Raw genomic sequence first — 19,749 nt, forward strand, 5'->3', positions numbered from 1 at the left:
TGATAAGAGTAAAACATGTTACCAATTATAATTTCTATTGTGACACTAACATCACACATTGGACTGTGTGTCTTGTGCAATTCAAAATGAAAAAGGAGAGAGTGTAATGGCCATGAACTAGGGCTCGAAGAATTGGGAGCGTAATTTTGGCATTTTTTGTAATTTGTTAAATTATACGTGAAGGTAAAGGTCCAACTAACTAAAGTTAAAATTGTATTAGTTACAATGTTTACATATAGAAAGTGACTTGACACAATTAAAAAATAACTTTTGAAGTGTGAGTAAAAAATGGACGTAACGTGAAAAAATAGTAATTTTTAAAAATTACTTCGTAGGTCAAACCGTGTCAGTAAAAATAATAATAATAATAAATAGCCAATTTATTACAAGAAAAGATGTAGAGGAGGCGAAGCAAGTGCCACCTCTCCAGACTCCAACCTAAAGCAAACACGGTCATCAGTCATCGCTTCCCGCTGCCTCATAAGCGCACAGAGACGGGGGAGTGAGAAAGCATGGAACCTTTAGCCATAAGCAAAAATTGCTGCAATTTCTGTCTTCCCTATTACCATCATCAAACTGCAAATCAAATTTCAGATTTCAAAATTGGGTCACCTCTCCAACGGTTAGTTTTACTCCCCAACAATCCAATTCATCAATCTTCAAAGAGAAGTAGTAGCAGTTTTAGTTTCACAACGAAAAGGGTAAACTTTAAATCCATCGTAGCTTATTCTGGAGAGAAAAATCTTACAACCGGCGACTCTCCGGCGAAGGAGCTTCGCCGGATTCTCGATTCTCCGGGAGTTCACCAAGGCCCGGCTTGTTTCGATGCTCTCAGTGCAAAGCTTGTTGAAAGAGCTGGTTTTGATTTGTGCTTTACAAGTGGTATGTGGTCCATTTCATTAATTCGAATTGTTCTTTTCTTGTACCATCGTTACATGATTTGGGTTTTGCTTGGAATAGAATTGTTAGTTATATTGATACCAAATAGTTAGTATTAGTCACTCTGAACTTTGATCCCCATTGTTGGGTTTTGAGGGACTTTGAAATGTGGGGATTTTTATTTCATTCTAACAATTTTCTTTGATCATAAAACCAGGATAAGCAAAGAAAAATAAGTGGGTTGGGTTGATCACAATACTTGTTATGGAAGACAGTGAATCATGGTTGATTGATCTTCTTACAGTTTTAAATAATAGGGTTTAAATTTTTTCTTACTTATTTCAAGACAGTGGATTTTAGGATATTCCGGGGAAATAAAAGAAAAAATCGTGTTATTTGCTGAATACTCTAGTTGGGATAGTTTACTCTAGGTATTGGAGATAACTGTTTGTACTCCCAAATGTCAATTTATTTCATTGCTACTGTAGTGATGGTTTGTATTTTTTGCAAGATGAAAAGTGTTCTTGAAATATAACCAAAATAGGACAAGAACATTCAAACTTCAGTTTGTTACTTGCTCTATTGAAACGTTAGGGTTTTATCATCCAATCTCGCTTTTGGTTTAGTGTGACTAGATTTTCTTTTTTTGTTATTGCATAGTGATATGGATAGTTAATTGTTTCCTTAACATTTTCATATATTGAAGGACAAACTTATTGATGGCATTTCATGCTTTTGTAGGATTTGGAATATCAGCTGCTCGGTTGGGGTTGCCAGATACAGGACTCATTTCTTATGGAGAAATGGTAGATCAAGGGCAACAAATTACCCAAGCTGTGTCCATTCCTGTCATTGGGGATGGTGATAATGGATATGGTAACGCTATGAATGTTAAGAGAACTGTCAAAGGATATATAAGAGCTGGCTTTGCAGGAATTATTCTTGAAGATCAGGTTCATATTACTAATGTTTCGTTCTTTTTTTTCCTTCCCTGTGTGTGTGGGGTGGTTCGTTTTTATAATTTTTTGGTCAATTTTCTCTCTCCCCCTCACCTATTATTGTCTATTTCAGTATTTCTACTGCTCTTTGGATTAATTTTGACTTGGGAAAGTTTTCAATGTTGCTTTGTGATCTTTTTCATCTTGGACTAAGAGATTAAAGCAGATTTAGTTTGGTTAATATTCCACTAGTGGCCATAGTTTTATGGGTTATGTTACACGGCTTTATTGTGTGTCCAGGTGGCAGGTGCAGGATTGACTTTAGGATATGATTTGAAGAATCTTAGTGTTTTAGGATTAGTTTGCCAAGTATGGGTATTTGGATCATTATTGGAGCAGTAAAAATTATGATCTACACGTAGGTGAACGAGCTATTAGTAATTTACACCAAATATATTATTTATCCAGAAAGATATTACATTTGGGGACAAAAAGGACGTATAAACTTTTGTTGTGGAAGTTGCAAGATATCTAGAATGTCAACTGTAGAGGGATCTGAATATGTCTACTTTCCACTGTTATGTGTCATGTTGTATCTACATGTATGGTTGTGAATTTGAAGTCTCCAAGTAACAATACATGGATTTGTTCCACTTTTAAACTTTCACTTTGATACACGATTAACATTTCCTTGCATAATCTTTTGCACTTATATGACCCACTTTGTCCTATTGTCTATAATGCTGTCATTGCTAGGTATCTCCCAAAGCATGTGGTCATATGCATGGGAGGAAAGTAGTGTCTAGAGAGGAAGCAGTGATGAGGATAAAAGCAGCTGTTGATGCTCGAAAAGAGAGTGGCTCGGACATTGTTATTGTGGCGCGAACTGATTCTCGTCAAGCGGTGTCATTTGATGAATCACTCTGGAGATCACGGGCCCTTGCTGATGCTGGAGCAGATGTTCTTTTCATCGATGCACTTGCTTCAAGAGAGGAAATGAAGGCCTTCTGTGAAATTTATCCTTTAGTTCCAAAAATGGTATGTCATTTTGTTTTTTGTGCTTTGGTGTTATTGAGCATTGATTGTTGCATTAAAATTTTCCTTTATCTTGTTACCTTTGTCAACTAATTGCACGTGTATTATAGGTTTCTATCTCTAGTATAATCCAAAACTAGATCTTTAAAATGTCTTCTTTTAGCTCATTATCGTGTTTGACAGTGGATTCCTCTAATATTTCTCTTGGTTCGTCTTTGCAAACAATTTATATGAAGAATCAGCACTTTGTTGCTTTCACTACTGAAAAATCGTATTTTCACTAGTTTGTGAATGCTAGTATATTTGCTTACCTCCTTTTCTCTTCTGCTTGTCCATATGAATTTCCTTTGAGAGACTGAATTTACCATCAATATTAAACTTTGTTTCACAGTTGTGGTATATTATGAGAATTTGAGCAGATGGCACCTATTTTAATAAGACAAAACTTAAAATTACAATGACAAATTGGATTAGGTTTTACTATACCAAGATTTTATGAATCCCAAATCAATTATGACACAGTTAATTGGTTGGGGTCATTTTCAGCCCATGTTATGCTGAAAATGATTGGTATTGCAGTTTAGATGGGTTATTGAACTGGCAATGACTTTAATCAATTGAACATCATTACTCTTGCTTAGGTTTCCCCCCAACCCCCATTGCAAAGTTTTGCTAGTCTAGCTTACCAAATGACATGTTTCTGCTTCATAGTTCAGCAGTGACAGCGCTGACTGTATGATAGTGCTTCATGCCCTATCTTTTGTTTGTTCTGCACATGCATTGAATAATGGGGGAATGTCAACTTACTTATTAACGAGGATCTTTGAATTGCATGAGCATTGTAGAAATTTATGTTGCCATATTAAATAAACTGTGCCAACTAATGAAACTCTTTAATACCTGTGTAGGCTAATATGCTTGAAGGAGGAGGGAAAACACCAATACTTAATCCAATTGAACTAGAGGATGTTGGATATAAAATTGTGGCATATCCCCTTTCCTTGATGGGGGTTTCTATACGTGCAATGCAGGTCAGTTGTTTAAAATTTTCTTTCAATACAATTGCATGAAAAAAAAATTAGAAACTGAATTTTGCCAGCTTAAATGTCAAATTTGTATAAAGATTTTAGCTTGAAATCCATACTCTCGTTATTTTAAATTCTTGGTACAATGTCATGTGAGATTTTTTCATTTGATTGAATTAGTAATGTATTTGGTAATCGATTTTGGTCTGCTTTTGAGACTATTGCGTTTCTTCTGCAACTTATTCATTTGTGATTTCATTTCAAAAGGCTAGTGAGTAACTTCCATCAACTATCTCCAGGATGCACTAATGGCCATTAGAGGGGGTCGTATACCTCCTCCTGGAAGCATGCCATCTTTTGAAGAAATTAAAGAATTATTAGGTTTCAACACTTACTATGAGGAAGAGAAGCAGTATGCCACTAGCACCCGTCAACTTTCTTCGCAGAGAGGTGGGTGAAAATTAGGCCACTTTAAGTTGAAGCTTCTCTGTTGTCTTTATGGAGAACTGTTAATCCACTAAGGTTTTTTTTACCAAGATAGTTTCGTCTTACTAGGCTTCTGGCATGGTGGTCTTCCTTGAATGTACTATCAAATTGTCATGTCAGTGGTTATGGCCTAAATAGACATCTGTGACCCCTTATTTATTTTTTTATTAAATATTAGGATATGTTTCAGAAAGCAGCAATGCATATAGTATTCAACAGAGGGATCAAGATGATACAGAGCAGAGAGGACAAAGTCCACAAGCTCCTGTGGTTGAAGTGATAACTCCTGATGTGTACAATAACTATGATGCAGATGGTTCAAGGGGTTCTTTTTCAGGGATCTGGTCTCGGTCATTGAGAGTCAAAATTACTGGCAGAGATGGATTTGAAAAACTTGATGTTCGGATTCCTGTAAGTTATCTATCCTTTTCTAAGTGAACCTAGATAGTATGTAAATTTTTTTTCCCCCCAAGTGAACCTAGATACCATGTAATTGTTTTTCTTAAATCATGTTATGTTGGGAGCACAGCTCAAAAGTGACAATGCTTGCATTACATGTACAAGCTATAGTCAATCCTGATCAAATAAAGCCGCCTTTATTTTAGGAAATGTTTAGAATAGTGCAATTGGTCGGATGGTTTGGATTTTCCAGCCCAGCTGATCTGGTTGCCCTCAAACTCTTCGGTGATTCCATGTTCATCTTACATATTTTAATATGTTTATTGGCCAAAAAATATTTGAATACCCTAATAAGTTCTGAAATTCTCTTTCTTTTGCCATCAAATAAACTTAAACTACATTCTTTTTAATTACATAATTCACAAATTATTCAACAATATGATTAAAATAATGCCAACATTTTGGTTTTTTTCGAATTCATTCAACATGATTAAACAGGGTTTTGTAGCTCCTCATGATAATCTTAACGTATCTTGGGTTCTCATCTATTCTTTATCCTTCGGGTGTTGTAGAATTTATGCAAGTTGGTAATTTATCATATATTCATGGCACAACTATCTTCAGTCATGTGCACAACATTTTAATATGGATATATTTCTTGAATGCTTTATTATATAAGAAAAGAATATATGCTAATATTTCCTAAAACAAGATTTTTTTCATATTCCAAAAATTTCAGAACCACGCAAGGCAGTATTCTGTTAATAGATTCAAATTCATGGCACGAATTCCTTCAGTTATCTAGTCAACTAACATGGCATCCAGACATAAACAGTTTTGTTTTCTTCTTTTAGGCATTATCACCTTAGGAACGATTGTAATCATATCTGCCAGCAAATGAACATGTTGTCCCACCTGTTACTGTCACCCAATACATGTATTCAACAAACTTGGAGAGTTGCATGCATTTGATGTAAGATTTCATCCGTGTGTGTTCAAGTGCTTATTCAAATAAATGATTGGCTGGTTCTGAAATCAAAACATACTCCAATTTTCTGTCGGTATGTTTATGGGTCCTTTTATAATTTTACTCCAATATTCTATCAATGAATATAATTCATTCTTAAGCTTATTAGTATAATTTTGAAATGTATGTGCAACATTATTCTTTCGTGTGTGAACATATTTATATATGATATGAAATGTGGTTTAAGAAAACTGACCATCTGTCTTCCTCAGGCTGGATTTTTGGAAGGAATTACAAATATAGTTCCAGGTAATTTTATGTTTTCTATGAACTATTGGATTTGTTCATGTCTAATCACTAGTCAAATAAATGTTTAAAACGATTTTACATGTTCTTTGTACACAGCATTGGGAGGTGTAAACATCAAGGAATTGTTGGATGATGCGGCTTTAGAAGCGGGAGGAAAGCAGTTGTTAGATTTTAATGACACAATCGGTGACAGGATTCAAGTCTTCTTGGAGTAAATAAATTCCATTTGATCTCCAAAGTCGATACCGCGATAATTGTAATTGTTTTAAGTGAAATAAGAAGTTTTTTATATCAATGCAAACAGTGTATATGAAAGGGAGACCTGAAGAAATTATCAAAAAGAGCAATTCTTGTGTGAAAATTTCATAGCTCTTCTTGAAACAAAACATGCATTAAAAGAATAAACTACTACAAAGGTTATTTTAGTAATTTTGGCTGGGCTTATAGAATATAGAGATACTCACTATATTGAGTAGCATGCCATCAGGGATTACAATTAATAACTTCATGTCCATTTTATGAGTTTACAGTGCAGGAATAGTAACGAAAAAACTACAAAGCACCATCACCAGAAAATAATACCATAATTGTGCAAGGGGTCTTCGACGCACTTAATATCAATTCAGTATAGAGAAGAAAACATAATGACAAGTAAAAAAATATCTGATTCATCCATTTATATACTGACAAATATATCAATCAAAAGGATGAATTATTAGATTTATTGTTCAGCAAACAGGCATACCAAACTATAAACCTTTTACAGATCAGGGAAAAAATAAAAAATAAGAAAGAAAAAATGGTGTAAAGATAAGAAGAAAAGAGAGAACCTGATCATAAAAGTTGTTCTCTACAGTATACTACTTCACAACACCTAAAACCCCAATAGCTCACCTACATAACTTGTCACCCAAAAGAAAGGACACTCCGAGCAACGTGGAGTAAACCCCGTGACAATGAAAACATTCATAGCTACAAAAGCTTTGCTTTACAGAAAATTACAGATCACGATAAAAAGATGTAGACACCGAGCGCCAGACCAGGAATTTGTGGGTGAAACAGGGATTTGAAAGTAACATCTAGTCCACTGTCCGGTCTCCTTACCGCATAATAAACCAGCCGCTTAATACTTTCCCCCAATTCAGTCAAAGAGGTGGCTCTATCTCACCGATAGCCACTGCCATACGGTGGTTGAGAATGACCACTCATGCCCATCATGGGATTATAACCACCAGGCATGCCAGATCTAGGAGGGAATCCAGTTGGTGGCTGCATCTGAACTCCTTGGCCCATACCCATATTCATCCCCATGCCCATGTTCATCCCTATACCTGGTCCCATTCCCATACCCATGTGTTGATTCATCCCTCCATAGCCTCCCATTCCTGTGCCAGCACCAGGACCACCCATGCCCATACCAGAACCCATAGGGTTTGGAGTAGGCCTAAGGGCACCTACACCAGCACGGCCAATTCCAGAACCCGATCCCATAGCTTTACCCATGGTAACTGTAGACACAGGAGCTACCACAGATTTTTCCATCCTCTTCTCCTTACGATTTATGGCTTCAAAATCAATTCCGATATCCGCCAATGGATTTATTTTGGCTGCATATGGAGGAAAAATGTAAGTCTCTCGGTACACAAAAAAAGATTCAAATTACAAAGAAAGATCCTTGAAACATTTCAAAGTTAAAATCCATGATAACTCACATCCAGAAATATTCAAATTTACTAGTCCTCGGCTCAGAGTATCAGCCCAAACTGCAGACTTCGGCTCAAAATTTCCCTTTGCTGGTTGAGGAACTATAGCAAGCGATCCTGTTGAAGCCAGGGGAGCTGCCTGTGAAACCATGGGAGTAGACAGTCGCGCTTGTGGAAGAAAGTTATCCAGAACATCACCGTTACGCTGTGCAACTGATCCAATTGGAGTTTGAAAAGCCTGTGAAGCTGCCGGGGCTGCAAAACTAGACTGCGGGAGGATATTGGCAGTGGAATGCTGTGCAGCGGGTCCAGCAGGAGCTTGCGAAACCGTATGTGGAGCAACTGAAGCTGTAGAAACAGACGGTGCAAAGCCCCCGTAGAAATTAGTGCTTGGTGGTGCAGGTTGACCATTGGAAGCTGGAAAACCTGTCTGTGATGCAGGACCAATTTGAGTATGAAAACCTGTCTGGGATACAGGTTGGCCATTTTGAGCTGAAAAACCTGGCTGTGGTGCAGGTTGGCTGGCTTGAGATGGAAAAGCTGCCAGTGATGCAGGTTGACCAGTGTGAGGAGGAAAGCCCATCTGTGATGCAGGTTGGCTGCCGTGAGGAGGAAAACCTTCAAGGGACACAGGTTGCCCACTTTGAGCTGGAAAACCAGTCTGTGGTGCAGCCTGGCCCGTTGCAACTGTAAAAGCTGACTGTGAAGATATAGGAGGTGAAAATCCAGATGGAGGGAGAATGTCTGCTAAAATATCAGTGTTCTGGTTAATAGTAGGCATCTCCTGGGGTGAAAATTGTGGGTTTCTTGAAGGAATTTGAACACTGGAGACATTGGGTGAGGTATAATTTATGCCAGGAAATGTGTCCGGATGAGGTGGTTCAGAACTTCGATTTTGGCTTGGAAAAACATTCTGGGGCTCAACTGGGACACTGCTTGTAGAAGGGATAGCTTGAAAGGGACCATCGCCAAATGGATCTTCAAAAGGCTTCATAGAAAAGATGTACACTAACTCAGAAAATACACTCACTTTATGATTAAAAAAATGAATAAAGTTTGCAAAAGGGAGGAAACAATATATCTGAAATTATCAGAGAGACTCAGCAAGAAAACTCAATCCAATGTTAACTATGACGATCATCCTTAAGATTGGGGGAAAAAAGAAAAAAAAGATGCAATATCATTACCTTGAACCATTCAGAGATCTCACTTGGGCATGCATTTGAGCATCCCATAGAAATGAAATCATATTTACCGGGGAAAAAAAAATGAAATCATTCCACAGTATTTTGAACAGCATTTGAATTAGAGATCATTTTTTTCGGTAGGTGAACAAGAGACCCATTTGCTTTTCGAAAAACACTTAATCAAGAACATCTCTCACATGTAGAGGAATGTTCTTTGGGTTTCATAAAACCAATTTGTTTCAACATCCACTACTCTACACTCCATTTCCAGTAATGGTTCTATCACAAAATATACATTCCAAAACTTTAATGTGAAAAAACTGGAATGATATCACTTCCATGGATGCACATAGGAGCCCTTACTAATTTATTATAAAGCTGCACAAAAGCTGCTGAGGCTGTGACTATATTATTATTGTACCATGGAAGTTTCTGCTTTTTAAAGAGAATGGAAAGAACCTGATCCATTTTAGAGTATATCAATGTCTTTTATAAAGCAATTTGAGAAAATTGGAGTTCAGAAGTTCAATACATCAACAACATCACGCCTACCTGATTTGAGACAGTGGATACTGATGGTGTTGCTACGAATGTGGATCCAGAAGCAGAGTTTGCAGAAACATCAGCTTCAGAGTTTGTGATTGCAGGTGTAGCTGGCATGATAGCCAACAAGTTGGAGGAATACGATTCTGACAGAGAGCCAAGTAAATCCATTTCAGCACCATTTGTTGTAGCTGGGGCGGCTGACCATAAAGAACTCAAAATGTGAGTTTTTGAATAATGATAGGTATGAAAAAGCAGAGAAAGGCCTTCCTTGGTTTGGCCCCTCTACTATTATTTGTACAATAATTTCTGTAACCAAAACTTAGCCAATCACAGAGTAATTCATATCTGAACAGTGGAAAATTAGGTGTTCTTTAGGAGAAAATTAGCCCTCTCTTTTCATTTATTCACACAAATGCCCGCAGTCCCAAAATGTAGTGCAAGTAGTAGGCAACGTATTTGTGTTTATAACATTTGCTAAGAAACTGAAATTTTCACTAAACAACCAAGAAAAAGATGTAAAGAATAGATCCATTCGCAATGACATGCACCATAAGATAATTTGAAAACAAAACCTTATAACTAATCCTTTCATCCACAGAAATGTAATATAAGGAGCTTGCTTTTAATATATTGGCTACTTAGTATAAATACAAAAGAGAAATCAAATCATATTAGGCTATCAAATTATCAACTGAGAAAAACACCATAATTCAGGAGGGCCATCACTAACCACAGAGTACTAAAAGCTACCATTTCACAAATCATATGCTGAGTAAAATGGACAGTTCAACTTGAAGCTTCATGGTTAACTTATACAATGAGAAAATAGTATAGAGAAGGAAATAATATCAGGAAAACTTTTTTATAGCGACACGTAAACATATCCCAGACAGTGGACCCAAATCAAACAAAACTTCAAGTGATGTGTCACTTGCTGAGATGCCAATAGAAGATGATTGAGATAATGATGATAATCAGTAACAGAAGATCTACATAGATTAGTTATACAAGAAAAAGATAACTATAAGCTGTACAAAATGAGTAACACCTAATACTAATGATGGATATGATTTTCTTGTTACCATAGTGTATGTAACTAGATACATGAGAGCATATAAAATTTAGCATCTCCTGCATCATGCTAGCTACTCACCTAATGTGTGCATGTATATAATCTTTCAGCTTTTCTTATTCCATTTCAGACAAAATGGAACAGATAGGCATGCAAGTCCCTAGACCAAGCACTTATAATCATGTCCATTTCCATGGCATGCCAGAAACTTCAAATGAAGTCAAGCTAAGAACAAATCGCAAATGCCTTAGTGAATCTCCTCATAGCTGCAGCAAATTACAGATCAATTTGCCAAGCACGCGGGTGAAGCATCAAGAGAGTCTTATGAAATGTATATGCGTGTCTGCACATACTAATAACAAGACAGTGTTATAACTTGTATCCCTAACTTCCTTATCTAAATGAATTTCATTCACACATGATAGCAGGTAGGGATATGGGAGCAATTACGCTCACAGAGGCAGTTGATAGAAAAGGATACATTTTGACCATGATATGGACAAAATATGGGCAAGATTAAATTTCATACACATATCGACATGCGGTCAATCACAGATTGCCCAACCAGTCAACAAACACATCACATTGTGAAGTAATATGGTAAAGCTATCAACAAAGTAACATCAGTAAAATTGGGCAGTTGGCATCTCAGCGCCAACAAATCTATACCTGAAAACGAACCACGTGGATCAAATTCATCAATGCCATCGACTTCCTTCTTTAGAGGAGCAGGAGCTACAGAAGTACCAGGGGAGATGGTTGCTTGATTTGGACTAGCACTTACAGGAGGAGGAGATGTTTTAGAAACTGATGCTGCAGAAGTTTCTCTCTCCCTTTTAACAATATGGAAGTTAGAACTAATGCACCAAAACTCCCAGGAATATCAGGTGTAAGAAAATGGCAGGGAATCATTACCTTTCATTGTGGATGGGGCTATTAGCATCACCCACAACTTCTTCATAACTAGGAGGAGCACCAATATTTTGTTCAGAGAATTTCCGTTCAAGTTGCCTGCCGGCAAAACTGGGGGAAGAAAAAAATACAGTTGAGAAAAGATTGATTCACTCAGTCTCATTTTCAGAAAATATGCATTATAACCACCATTTTTGAAAGAAGTTCCCTATAATTACCTTCCATCCTGAGAATCATCAGCTTTGGCACCACTTTCTCTGCTGCATGATAAAACTAAAGTCAACATATCTTCAAGACCAAGACCAAAGTCCTCTGGAAGGCATAACATGCATGTTTTATATGTCAATAGAGAGATACTAGACACGTGGGGGAACTTGTGATAAAAATTTGAGAACTTTTGGAACACTACAGCCCCTTGGAGAAATTATTCATTTTCAGCACAATGAAAAATCCATCTTTCCCCAAACACCACATTCATACAAAAATCATATGATATAGAACTTGAAGAACAAGCATTCCATCCGTTTAGGACATTTTTCTAACACTAGGAATGCACTAGAGTTTAAAATGATCCACAATTATTTTCTTTCATGGAGATGTTCCATTTAGTGGAAAACAATATGCTCCCTTTTTTATCATTGGATTTCTCGAGTATTCCAAGCAACCTCCGCCTTACTTCCTTTTTTCTTTTCTGACATATAAATTTATTTTCTCATAAAAATGAAGCAGCAAAATAGCAGAACGAATTATAATTTTTGAGATAAATTTGAGATGCAAGGTAAATCACTGAAATCAATTCAGCTCTAACACATAAAATGAAGTACACACCTAGAGGAATATCGACCATCCTCTTCATTTGTGCAGTCTTTATCTCTATCAGAGCTCCTACTTCTTGAGCCATACCGGTGGTCATCAACGCCTTGATTTCTTCCCCGGTAATCGTCGTCCCTGTAACTATAGCGTTCTTCAGAATCTCTACCATAACGATCTCCATCCCGACCTTCATCCCTATAGCCCCATTCTCTCTCTCTCCCATAACCATTCCGGTCTTCATCTCTGCTTCCATAACGGCCTTCATAACGATCATCATCATATCGATCACCGTATCCTCCTGTACTCGAATAAGAACCTGGCCTATACATACCACCGGATGATGGTGTGTTCCGAAACCTATTGAGTGATATGGCCCAATTAGAAACCTCATTGGTGACAAATATCATGTAGAGGCATTGATTAAAAAATATTTATATACAATCAATTGCTTTTTCCAACTGTGCTCTCATATCCAAAAAGAATTTTAGGGTTCACAAAGAATTGCAAGCTCATTACACATGAAAAAGAAGAAGAAAGGAAAGATACTGACTACTCATGACATGATGAACAAACAAGGCATGAAACCAAACATAACTTTCAATAGATTTTGGAAAATAGGTCAACATCTTTTTCCTTCTTTCTCCTTTTCTTTCATCTGATTTAGGGTGGGAAAGAGAAAGGGGAATAAAAGCGGAAAACTGACAATTTCCTAGGTTAAAATGAGGATGGAAGTTTCAAATTGTTATCAACCAGGGTTTAAAAACAAAATAGGAAAATATCTGTGAAGCGTGCATAATGGACGGATAGCACAACTCAACAAATTAAACTTTCATAATTTAGCACATAAACCCAGTCAAAATTTTCAGACAACTGAATAAACAAAGTCATGTCACAACTATTTTGGGTCATCCAACCAATAAATATATATTCAGAACATTGAAAATTAAGGAAGCAAAGAACAGATAGATGCATAAATATGCACACATGTACACAAAAACTGTAGTAGAAAATTGTAGCAAAAAAGATTAGCTAATAAAATTCTCAAGAGTTTTTGGGCAGAGAAACTTACAAATGAGTAATTCTAGGAAACTTACTGGCCCAGTAATGATAAAACAGAAACAATATCTCCTTTCCCTCATAAGATGGTTTTCACATTAAAAAAGAGAAAAAACGAAGCTAATTAAAACAGATTTTAGTACCTCAACACTATCAAAAAAAATGAGAGGAAAACAAAAAAGAACATGAGTTGAGGCTATGGGATACTGAGATTATAGCATATTGTTCCCTTTATGAACTGACATAACGAAAAGATTCACTCAATGAACATATGGTTGGGATAAAGCATTGTTAACACTGACAACAATGATATAATAGATTAACAAAATCGCCAAAACAGAGGATACTTGCCAAACAGTCAAAAGTCAGCAGGCCATTACACAGTGTTGGTCGCCTACACGGGGTTGGGAAGAGAAGAGTGGGCACAAACTCAATGTTTGATATTATTTTGCACAAAGTGATTGCTCTCATACCCAAATCCACTTTATCACAATTGTCAACATGGTCTTTTTACCATTTCACAATGCAATGCTCTTAAACTGCCAAATTATATAAACATGAATTTATTTCAGCCACTTGAGACTCACTTATCTCTGTTAACAGCAGCCTTTTGTCGAACTTCTAGTATCCTTTCTTTATCATTCACTAGAATCACAAGACTTTGAGATTTTTTTCTGACATTGCTTCCCTGATCCCTCCCACTGGAATCAATATATTGAAAATCGGACAACGTCTATCACAAGAAAAAAATAATAATAATAAATACCACAGCAGTAGAAACCAAGACACTTTTGAGGTAGCTAGAAACTTGCAGAACATATGATTGTCAAATAGCTTTAAGGAATAGAAAATTACTGAAATTTGGTACGCATGTTCCTTGATCTCATCTATAACACGCTCTGACCCATTGGCTACCAAGTATTCCAAAACAGTCAAAGCCTGAAACATAGCTATAAGAAATTAGACAGTCGCATTATTTTTCTTTTTTTTTTAAAGGAAGTAAATTGGTCAGTTGCATTGCTAGAGCTAGGGGTGGCAATTCGTGTTCATGGGTCGTGTTCGTGTCGTGTCGATGTAAGGGTATTATACTAAATAGATAAGCCCAAACCCAACCCATTTAATAATCGTGTCAAGAATCTTCAACACTAACCCAAACCGTTTATTAAACAAGTAAACGTGTGAACCCGTTCAATGACCTGTTTATCAAAACGAGACATTTAATATTTAATCAAATACTAAATAATAGAAAAAATTTGTCATAATTAACCCAAATATTCAAACTAAAAAGAAAAATCATAAAGCATATACAAAATTTATGTTGAAATGACTTAACTATCCATAGTAATTGGGTTTAAACGGGTAACATATTACATAGGTCATATTCACAATTATAACATGTTGAGTTAAATGAGTCATAAACGTGTTACACGGGTTGAACCCCTCAACCCTAATCCGACACGGTTAAGTAAACAGGTTAATCGTGTCGACCCTTTTATGACCCAACACCGTTTATGCCAAACCCAAACCCTTTTAACTCGTATCGTGTTTGTGTCGTGTTGTCGTGTCGTAATTTGCCACCCCTAGCTAGAGCACAACGCAAACAAGAAAAGCAGCACATCAAAAAGATATAGCATTTCCAATGAAGATGGGTCAGGTTCCCATGAAGTCAAAGAGAAAACTGTAATATCTAAGAACTTTAGTAAGAATCCACCTATAATAGCAACTCATAAAAATGCAAACCTTGTACACATGCCGCCAATTCTTGCCAGTATCATTGATACGCTTCCAGATCAACACCATAATCATCTGGTATTCATGACTGCATGAATGATTTATAATGAATTCCATTGGAACAAAATATGACTCATAAATATTCTATAAAAAAAACGTTATTCAAGTTTACTAGTTTCTGGTAGCTTGTGCAATATCAGCAAGATGTGATCCATGAGGACCCCAGGGCTCATTGCTAGTAGCGTCAAGAACCTGATAAATAAGACAAACAGAAGTACTTGGGATAAGCCATTTCACAATCATCTGGTGTTACATTTTGAGACTATCCAATAACAGTTGAATGATTTTACAGAGGTGAAAATAAGCCCATAATCACCAAAGGATCCATCCTAATGTAATCTCAATTTTGCATAACCAAGTCAGTCAGAACACTGTTCAACTGCTACTTTAGTAGTCATTCGTTACCAGACAGATTGAACTCACTTGTCTACATTCACCCTAGACACTGTTAAAAATTTATGCTGGATATATCAACTATGAAAACTATTTACTTATTAAGGTGTGTAATGGAAATATGTAAAGAGAAATAAGAAAGATCTTCATATTTTTTACTTATTAAGGTGAGTAGTGGAAATATGTACAGAGAATAAGAAAGATCTTCATATGATTTTGTTTATGATGGGGACAACAGGACCCTAGAAATATATGTAGGAAGAAGTTCGATATATTGACATGATAAAGAACATTTATGGTGGAGCCATGAATAATAATAAAAGGAGGAGAAACAAGTGCTAGAGATTAGCATTAAACCTTCTTTTGGGGTTAATTATGGATAAATTGACAAGACACATTCATAGGTAGGACATAGCAGTCGTGTCCCCGTCATATCCTGAAAGTGCCCAGTCGTGTCCAACCATTTCAGGACACTTCTACGGTTCTACCCGTGTCTGGCACCCCTAGGAGAAGTGTGTGGGGTACCTAGGTGGGACCTACCAGTTGCCCCCACCTGGATTTTCTCTATCAGATTGGGTTGTATTCGGCCTACAAATACTTTTCCTTTCCAAATAGAGCATATCACCTAGGCCATTTATATTGAATCTATAGAAGCGTTCATACTTGGAATGTGCGATTCAGGCGACCTTTTCAGGATTGGGAGTTGGATGATGTCACTGGCTTGTTGGCCCTTTTGTACAGACAGGAATTGGATGGCATTGGTGTGGATTCCTTGTTTTGGGTGCCTTTTTCTAATGGGACGTTCCAGGTCCGGTCATTCTTTGTGCGCCTCTCTGGGTTTCATGGGTTGCCCTTCCCGTGGAAGACGGTGTGGCTCTCTAAGGCGCCCCTTAGGGTGGCCTTTTTTGTGTGGACTGCAACTTGGAGTAAGATTTTGACTTTGGACAATTTATGGAAGAGAAGACATATCATTGTTAACCGGTGTTGTCTTTGCAAGTGTTTTGGGGAGTCCGTGGATCACCTTCTGTTGCATTGTCCTGTTGCTTATGAATGTTGGAGTCTTTTGCTTGGTTTGTTTGGCATCCATTGGGTCATGCCTCAGACTTCTCGAGGATTGCTAGATATCTGGAGGGGCCAATGGGTGGGGGCTCAGGCTAGAGACTTCTGGAGAGTGACCCCTCTTTGCGTTTGGTGGAGTCTTTGGAAAGAACGGAACAGAAGATCTTTTGATGGGAAGGAGTCCTCTATTGGACAGCTGAAATTTTCTATTATTTGTACCCTTTTTTGTTGGGGTTGGGGGACGGATTATTCTTCTTTAGAGGACATTGTGGACTTTTTGGGTTCTTTGAGTTCATAGATTCTTTTTGTGTATATCTCGGGACGCGTTCTCCTTTTGAACGCTTTCTAATACATTTTACTTATCAAAAAAAATAAAATAAAATAAAATAAAATAAAATGATAAGCCTCAGTAGCTTTTTCTTGAAATTATCGTTATTGATTATGTATTCAAAAGACTACATGGAACTGATATGTCATGAATGATGATTGTACATACATATAAGCTATGGAACAAGGACAGAGCCATAGTAACTCGAGGTCAGCAGCTGAAACATATACAATGTAATAAAAAGAAACCATTACTAAGAAGTGGACTGGAGAAATCTCATTATAAGTTAGGAATGTTTTATTCCAAGATTACAGTCAATCCTCCGCAAAAAGGTTCTAAATACATATTCATCTGTTATATTATTCCAGAATAAAAAATGTGCCAGTGTGTATCATTGTATGTGTCTGTGTACGAAGCAACAAGGATTGATGAAAAATACGTCTTGAGTGTCTGACAAAAAGCTGTTTAATAGTCTTTTTTTATAAAAAAAATTAATAGATAAATTACCTTCTGCTCTATTCCAGGAACTTTAAGAACTTTCTTATTCACCTCTCTCTTGCTGCAAGAAAACATAAAAGAACAGAACGCCATAGACTGATGAGGTTGCTACAACTTGATGGAACCAATTCGTTAATGCAAAATCTAAATTTCAGAATATGATAATTCAACACAATATATATCTAAATAGATATATTTAGAAATCCTGCATCTTTCTATGTACTACAACAATGTAATCAATAATAAATATATCAAATTTCTTTCGATAGCAATTTTGCTGATACTTCAGTAATGGAATTTTTGGGAACCAATCAAACTTACAGCTCCCGAACAGTTTGACCCAAAGCCTTCTTCATTGTTACTTCAGTTTACGATGAAAAATCCTCTTCAACTGAAACACACTTCTAATTACATCAAGTAGTGCTGCAAAATAGACATTGACTAGAAATTTAGAATTATACCACAAAAATCAGATGCTCACAGTCAACAACTAAGCAAAGACAACTGCCAGCAATCACACCATGAAAATAACTTTCAACCATAAAAATTTTCAAGAACAACACTTTAGAATTTAACTTTATATCTCCCACAAAAACACAAATTCAACAGAACCAAAAACATTCAGAGGAAAGCGCATCATCACAAAAAAAAAACAAAAAAAACAAAAAAAAAAAAAAAAAAAAAAGAAGGTTTTTTTCCATCAAATATATATTCCGCATATTCCAAATGGCTAAACTTAGACAAACAAAAGAGGAAAAAACACAATGAAAACCCAATAGCCAATTCAATAGAAGAACAATTCAACTCTATATTTTCCCGAGCCTTTTAAACCCAATTAAATAAACGTGGGCAAGCATACACGAGAGGAAGAATTATGTGGAACATAACGCATCTGAAAATCTACACCACTGGAAGCAAAATACCTCACTAACAGCATGAGAATCTGAATTAAACAGAATTTCAAAAGACTACATCCGATATATTTAAGTTCAACAATATTTGATGAAACCAAAATGGAACATTAAATAATGGGAGGGAAAACAAAAAACAAAAAAAAAAAGAACACATTTTTCAGAAAGAAGCAAATGATTAAACATTATATACTATCTAGCCAATCAAAGAAACATTTCTTGAGAAATCAGATTATACACAAACAGTCATTAAGCATTGAACTGCATAAAATACCGAGCTGAATCAACGGTAGACCAACAAATTGAGAAAATTAAGAGCCAGAAGTGTATCTGAAACAGTATATGAATCCACATAATTCGGAAAACAAAAGCAAACCCAGATCTAATATAGAGAATAAGAGATCGAACCTGATCGAATTGGAACCGATATCGGGCGGGAAAGAGAGTGCCGAGGGCCAGATCTGAGAGACGGTAGTTGGTGCTTCTGAGTAGAGAGAGAGAAGAGAGGAGATTAACGACGAACGGTAAATGCGAATAGCTTTAAAAATCGTATTTAAGCTGTAAATTGTAGTAGAAATAATACGAGAAGGAAGCTATAATTTGGTTCTCTCTCTATAATTTTTATTCCGGTTAGAGAGAGAAAACGAGGAAGACAGCGCACCTTGCACGCAGGGATTTATGGTTCCATTTTTTATTTTGATTTTTGGTTGATTAACGCTCTGTTTGGGGGAAAAAGACAAAATAAAAGTAAAAGAAAAGAATAAAGGAAATTTTAAAAAAATGAACTTGAATAAAAGAGAAAGTATTAACGCTTTGTTTGGTTTTTATAACCGTAAGGGAAAGGATCGTGAAAAGGAAATGGAACAAATTGAGAAGGAATAAGTTTAGTAAGGAAAGAGTAGAATAATAAATGAAAATAAAAGTACCTCTAGCCTCTAATCCTCTACTGGACTTTCGGGCATTGAATTAAATTTTTTATTTAAAAAAAAAAAAAAAGAGCATAAGATACCGTCTAAGATTTGAATTCTCTTAAGCGATGTTCGACTATATAGAATTAGAATTTTAAAATTGCTGAATTTTAAACAAAAAAATTGTCCAATTTTCGCAAGTATATGTTCTGCTGCATAGAATTAGAGTTTTGAACTGGAATCGATAGAATTTGAGAAATTTTTAGTTCAATTTTTTTAATTGTTTTTTTCAAATTCCACCAATTTCAATTATAATGGTCCAATTCCATGCAACCGAACACTTCCTAATTCTAATTGTTTTTATCAAATTTTAACAAATTTCAATTCTATAACTTCAATTCCATTCACTGAACTTGCCCTTATGCTGTGTTCGGTAGGAAGAAAGGAAGAGGTGTGGAGAGAAAATAGGAAAGAATGAACTAACTTCCTTTATTCGGCAAAAATGATACAAAGAAAGAAAGAAGAATAGGAAGG

At 36.2% G+C, this 19,749-nt stretch overlaps 2 protein-coding genes across 6 annotated transcripts; one reads left to right on the top strand and one right to left on the bottom strand.

Annotated features, from left to right (window-relative positions):
- Positions 1-380: 380 nt before the first annotated feature.
- On the top strand, positions 381-6,467 carry LOC132275402 (uncharacterized). Of its 3 annotated transcripts, none has more exons than XM_059776878.1 (8): positions 381-882; positions 1,621-1,832; positions 2,574-2,855; positions 3,761-3,883; positions 4,177-4,327; positions 4,554-4,774; positions 6,002-6,038; positions 6,135-6,467. In XM_059776878.1, exons 1-8 carry the CDS (start codon positions 513-515, stop codon positions 6,251-6,253), a joined length of 1,515 nt encoding a protein of 504 aa, XP_059632861.1. In that variant the 5' UTR covers positions 381-512; the 3' UTR covers positions 6,254-6,467. The 3 variants fall into 3 exon arrangements, with proteins under 3 accessions (XP_059632861.1, XP_059632860.1, XP_059632862.1); XM_059776877.1 differs by having other exon boundaries at positions 382-882; positions 4,542-4,774; XM_059776879.1 differs by having other exon boundaries at positions 382-882; positions 4,677-4,774.
- A 264-nt stretch (positions 6,468-6,731) lies between these two features.
- Positions 6,732-18,986, bottom strand: LOC132275401 (clathrin interactor EPSIN 2-like). Of its 3 annotated transcripts, XM_059776875.1 has the most exons (15): positions 18,969-18,986; positions 18,716-18,791; positions 17,718-17,819; positions 17,406-17,457; positions 15,231-15,310; positions 15,068-15,146; positions 14,183-14,266; positions 13,915-14,060; positions 12,287-12,628; positions 11,677-11,718; positions 11,462-11,569; positions 11,216-11,379; positions 9,481-9,671; positions 7,751-8,729; positions 6,732-7,645 (listed from the first exon to the last, which is right to left on the bottom strand). In XM_059776875.1, the coding sequence occupies exons 3-15, from the start codon at positions 17,750-17,752 to the stop codon at positions 7,203-7,205; spliced, it is 2,745 nt and encodes a 914-aa protein (XP_059632858.1). In that variant the 5' UTR covers positions 17,753-17,819; positions 18,716-18,791; positions 18,969-18,986; the 3' UTR covers positions 6,732-7,202. The 3 variants fall into 3 exon arrangements, with proteins under 3 accessions (XP_059632858.1, XP_059632859.1, XP_059632857.1); XM_059776876.1 differs by lacking the exon at positions 18,969-18,986 and having other exon boundaries at positions 11,677-11,715; positions 18,716-18,962; XM_059776874.1 differs by lacking the exon at positions 18,969-18,986 and having other exon boundaries at positions 18,716-18,962.
- Positions 18,987-19,749: the final 763 nt, after the last annotated feature.

Source organism: Cornus florida, unplaced genomic scaffold, assembly GCF_030987335.1.
Source record: "Cornus florida cultivar Cherokee Brave unplaced genomic scaffold, ASM3098733v1 CherokeeBrave_3.0.0_Hap2_Chr09, whole genome shotgun sequence".
Lineage (NCBI taxonomy): Eukaryota > Viridiplantae > Streptophyta > Magnoliopsida > Cornales > Cornaceae > Cornus > Cornus florida.

Excerpts from the sequence above, each read along its gene's own strand:
- LOC132275402 (XM_059776877.1), top strand. The coding sequence starts at position 513 with ATGGAACCTTTAGCCATAAGCAAAAATTGCTGCAATTTCTGTCTTCCC. Across the intron at positions 4,328-4,541 it reads TCAACTTTCTTCGCAGAGAG|GATATGTTTCAGAAAGCAGC; the intron begins GTGGGTGAAAAT and ends ATTAAATATTAG. Across the intron at positions 6,039-6,134 it reads AATTACAAATATAGTTCCAG|CATTGGGAGGTGTAAACATC; the intron begins GTAATTTTATGT and ends CTTTGTACACAG.
- LOC132275401 (XM_059776875.1), bottom strand. The coding sequence starts at position 17,752 with ATGAAGAAGGCTTTGGGTCAAACTGTTCGGGAGCT. Across the intron at positions 15,311-17,405 it reads TTCCTGGAATAGAGCAGAAG|GTTCTTGACGCTACTAGCAA; the intron begins GTAATTTATCTA and ends CTTATTTATCAG. Across the intron at positions 12,629-13,914 it reads GCTGCTGTTAACAGAGATAA|GTTTCGGAACACACCATCAT; the intron begins GTGAGTCTCAAG and ends ATCACTCAATAG.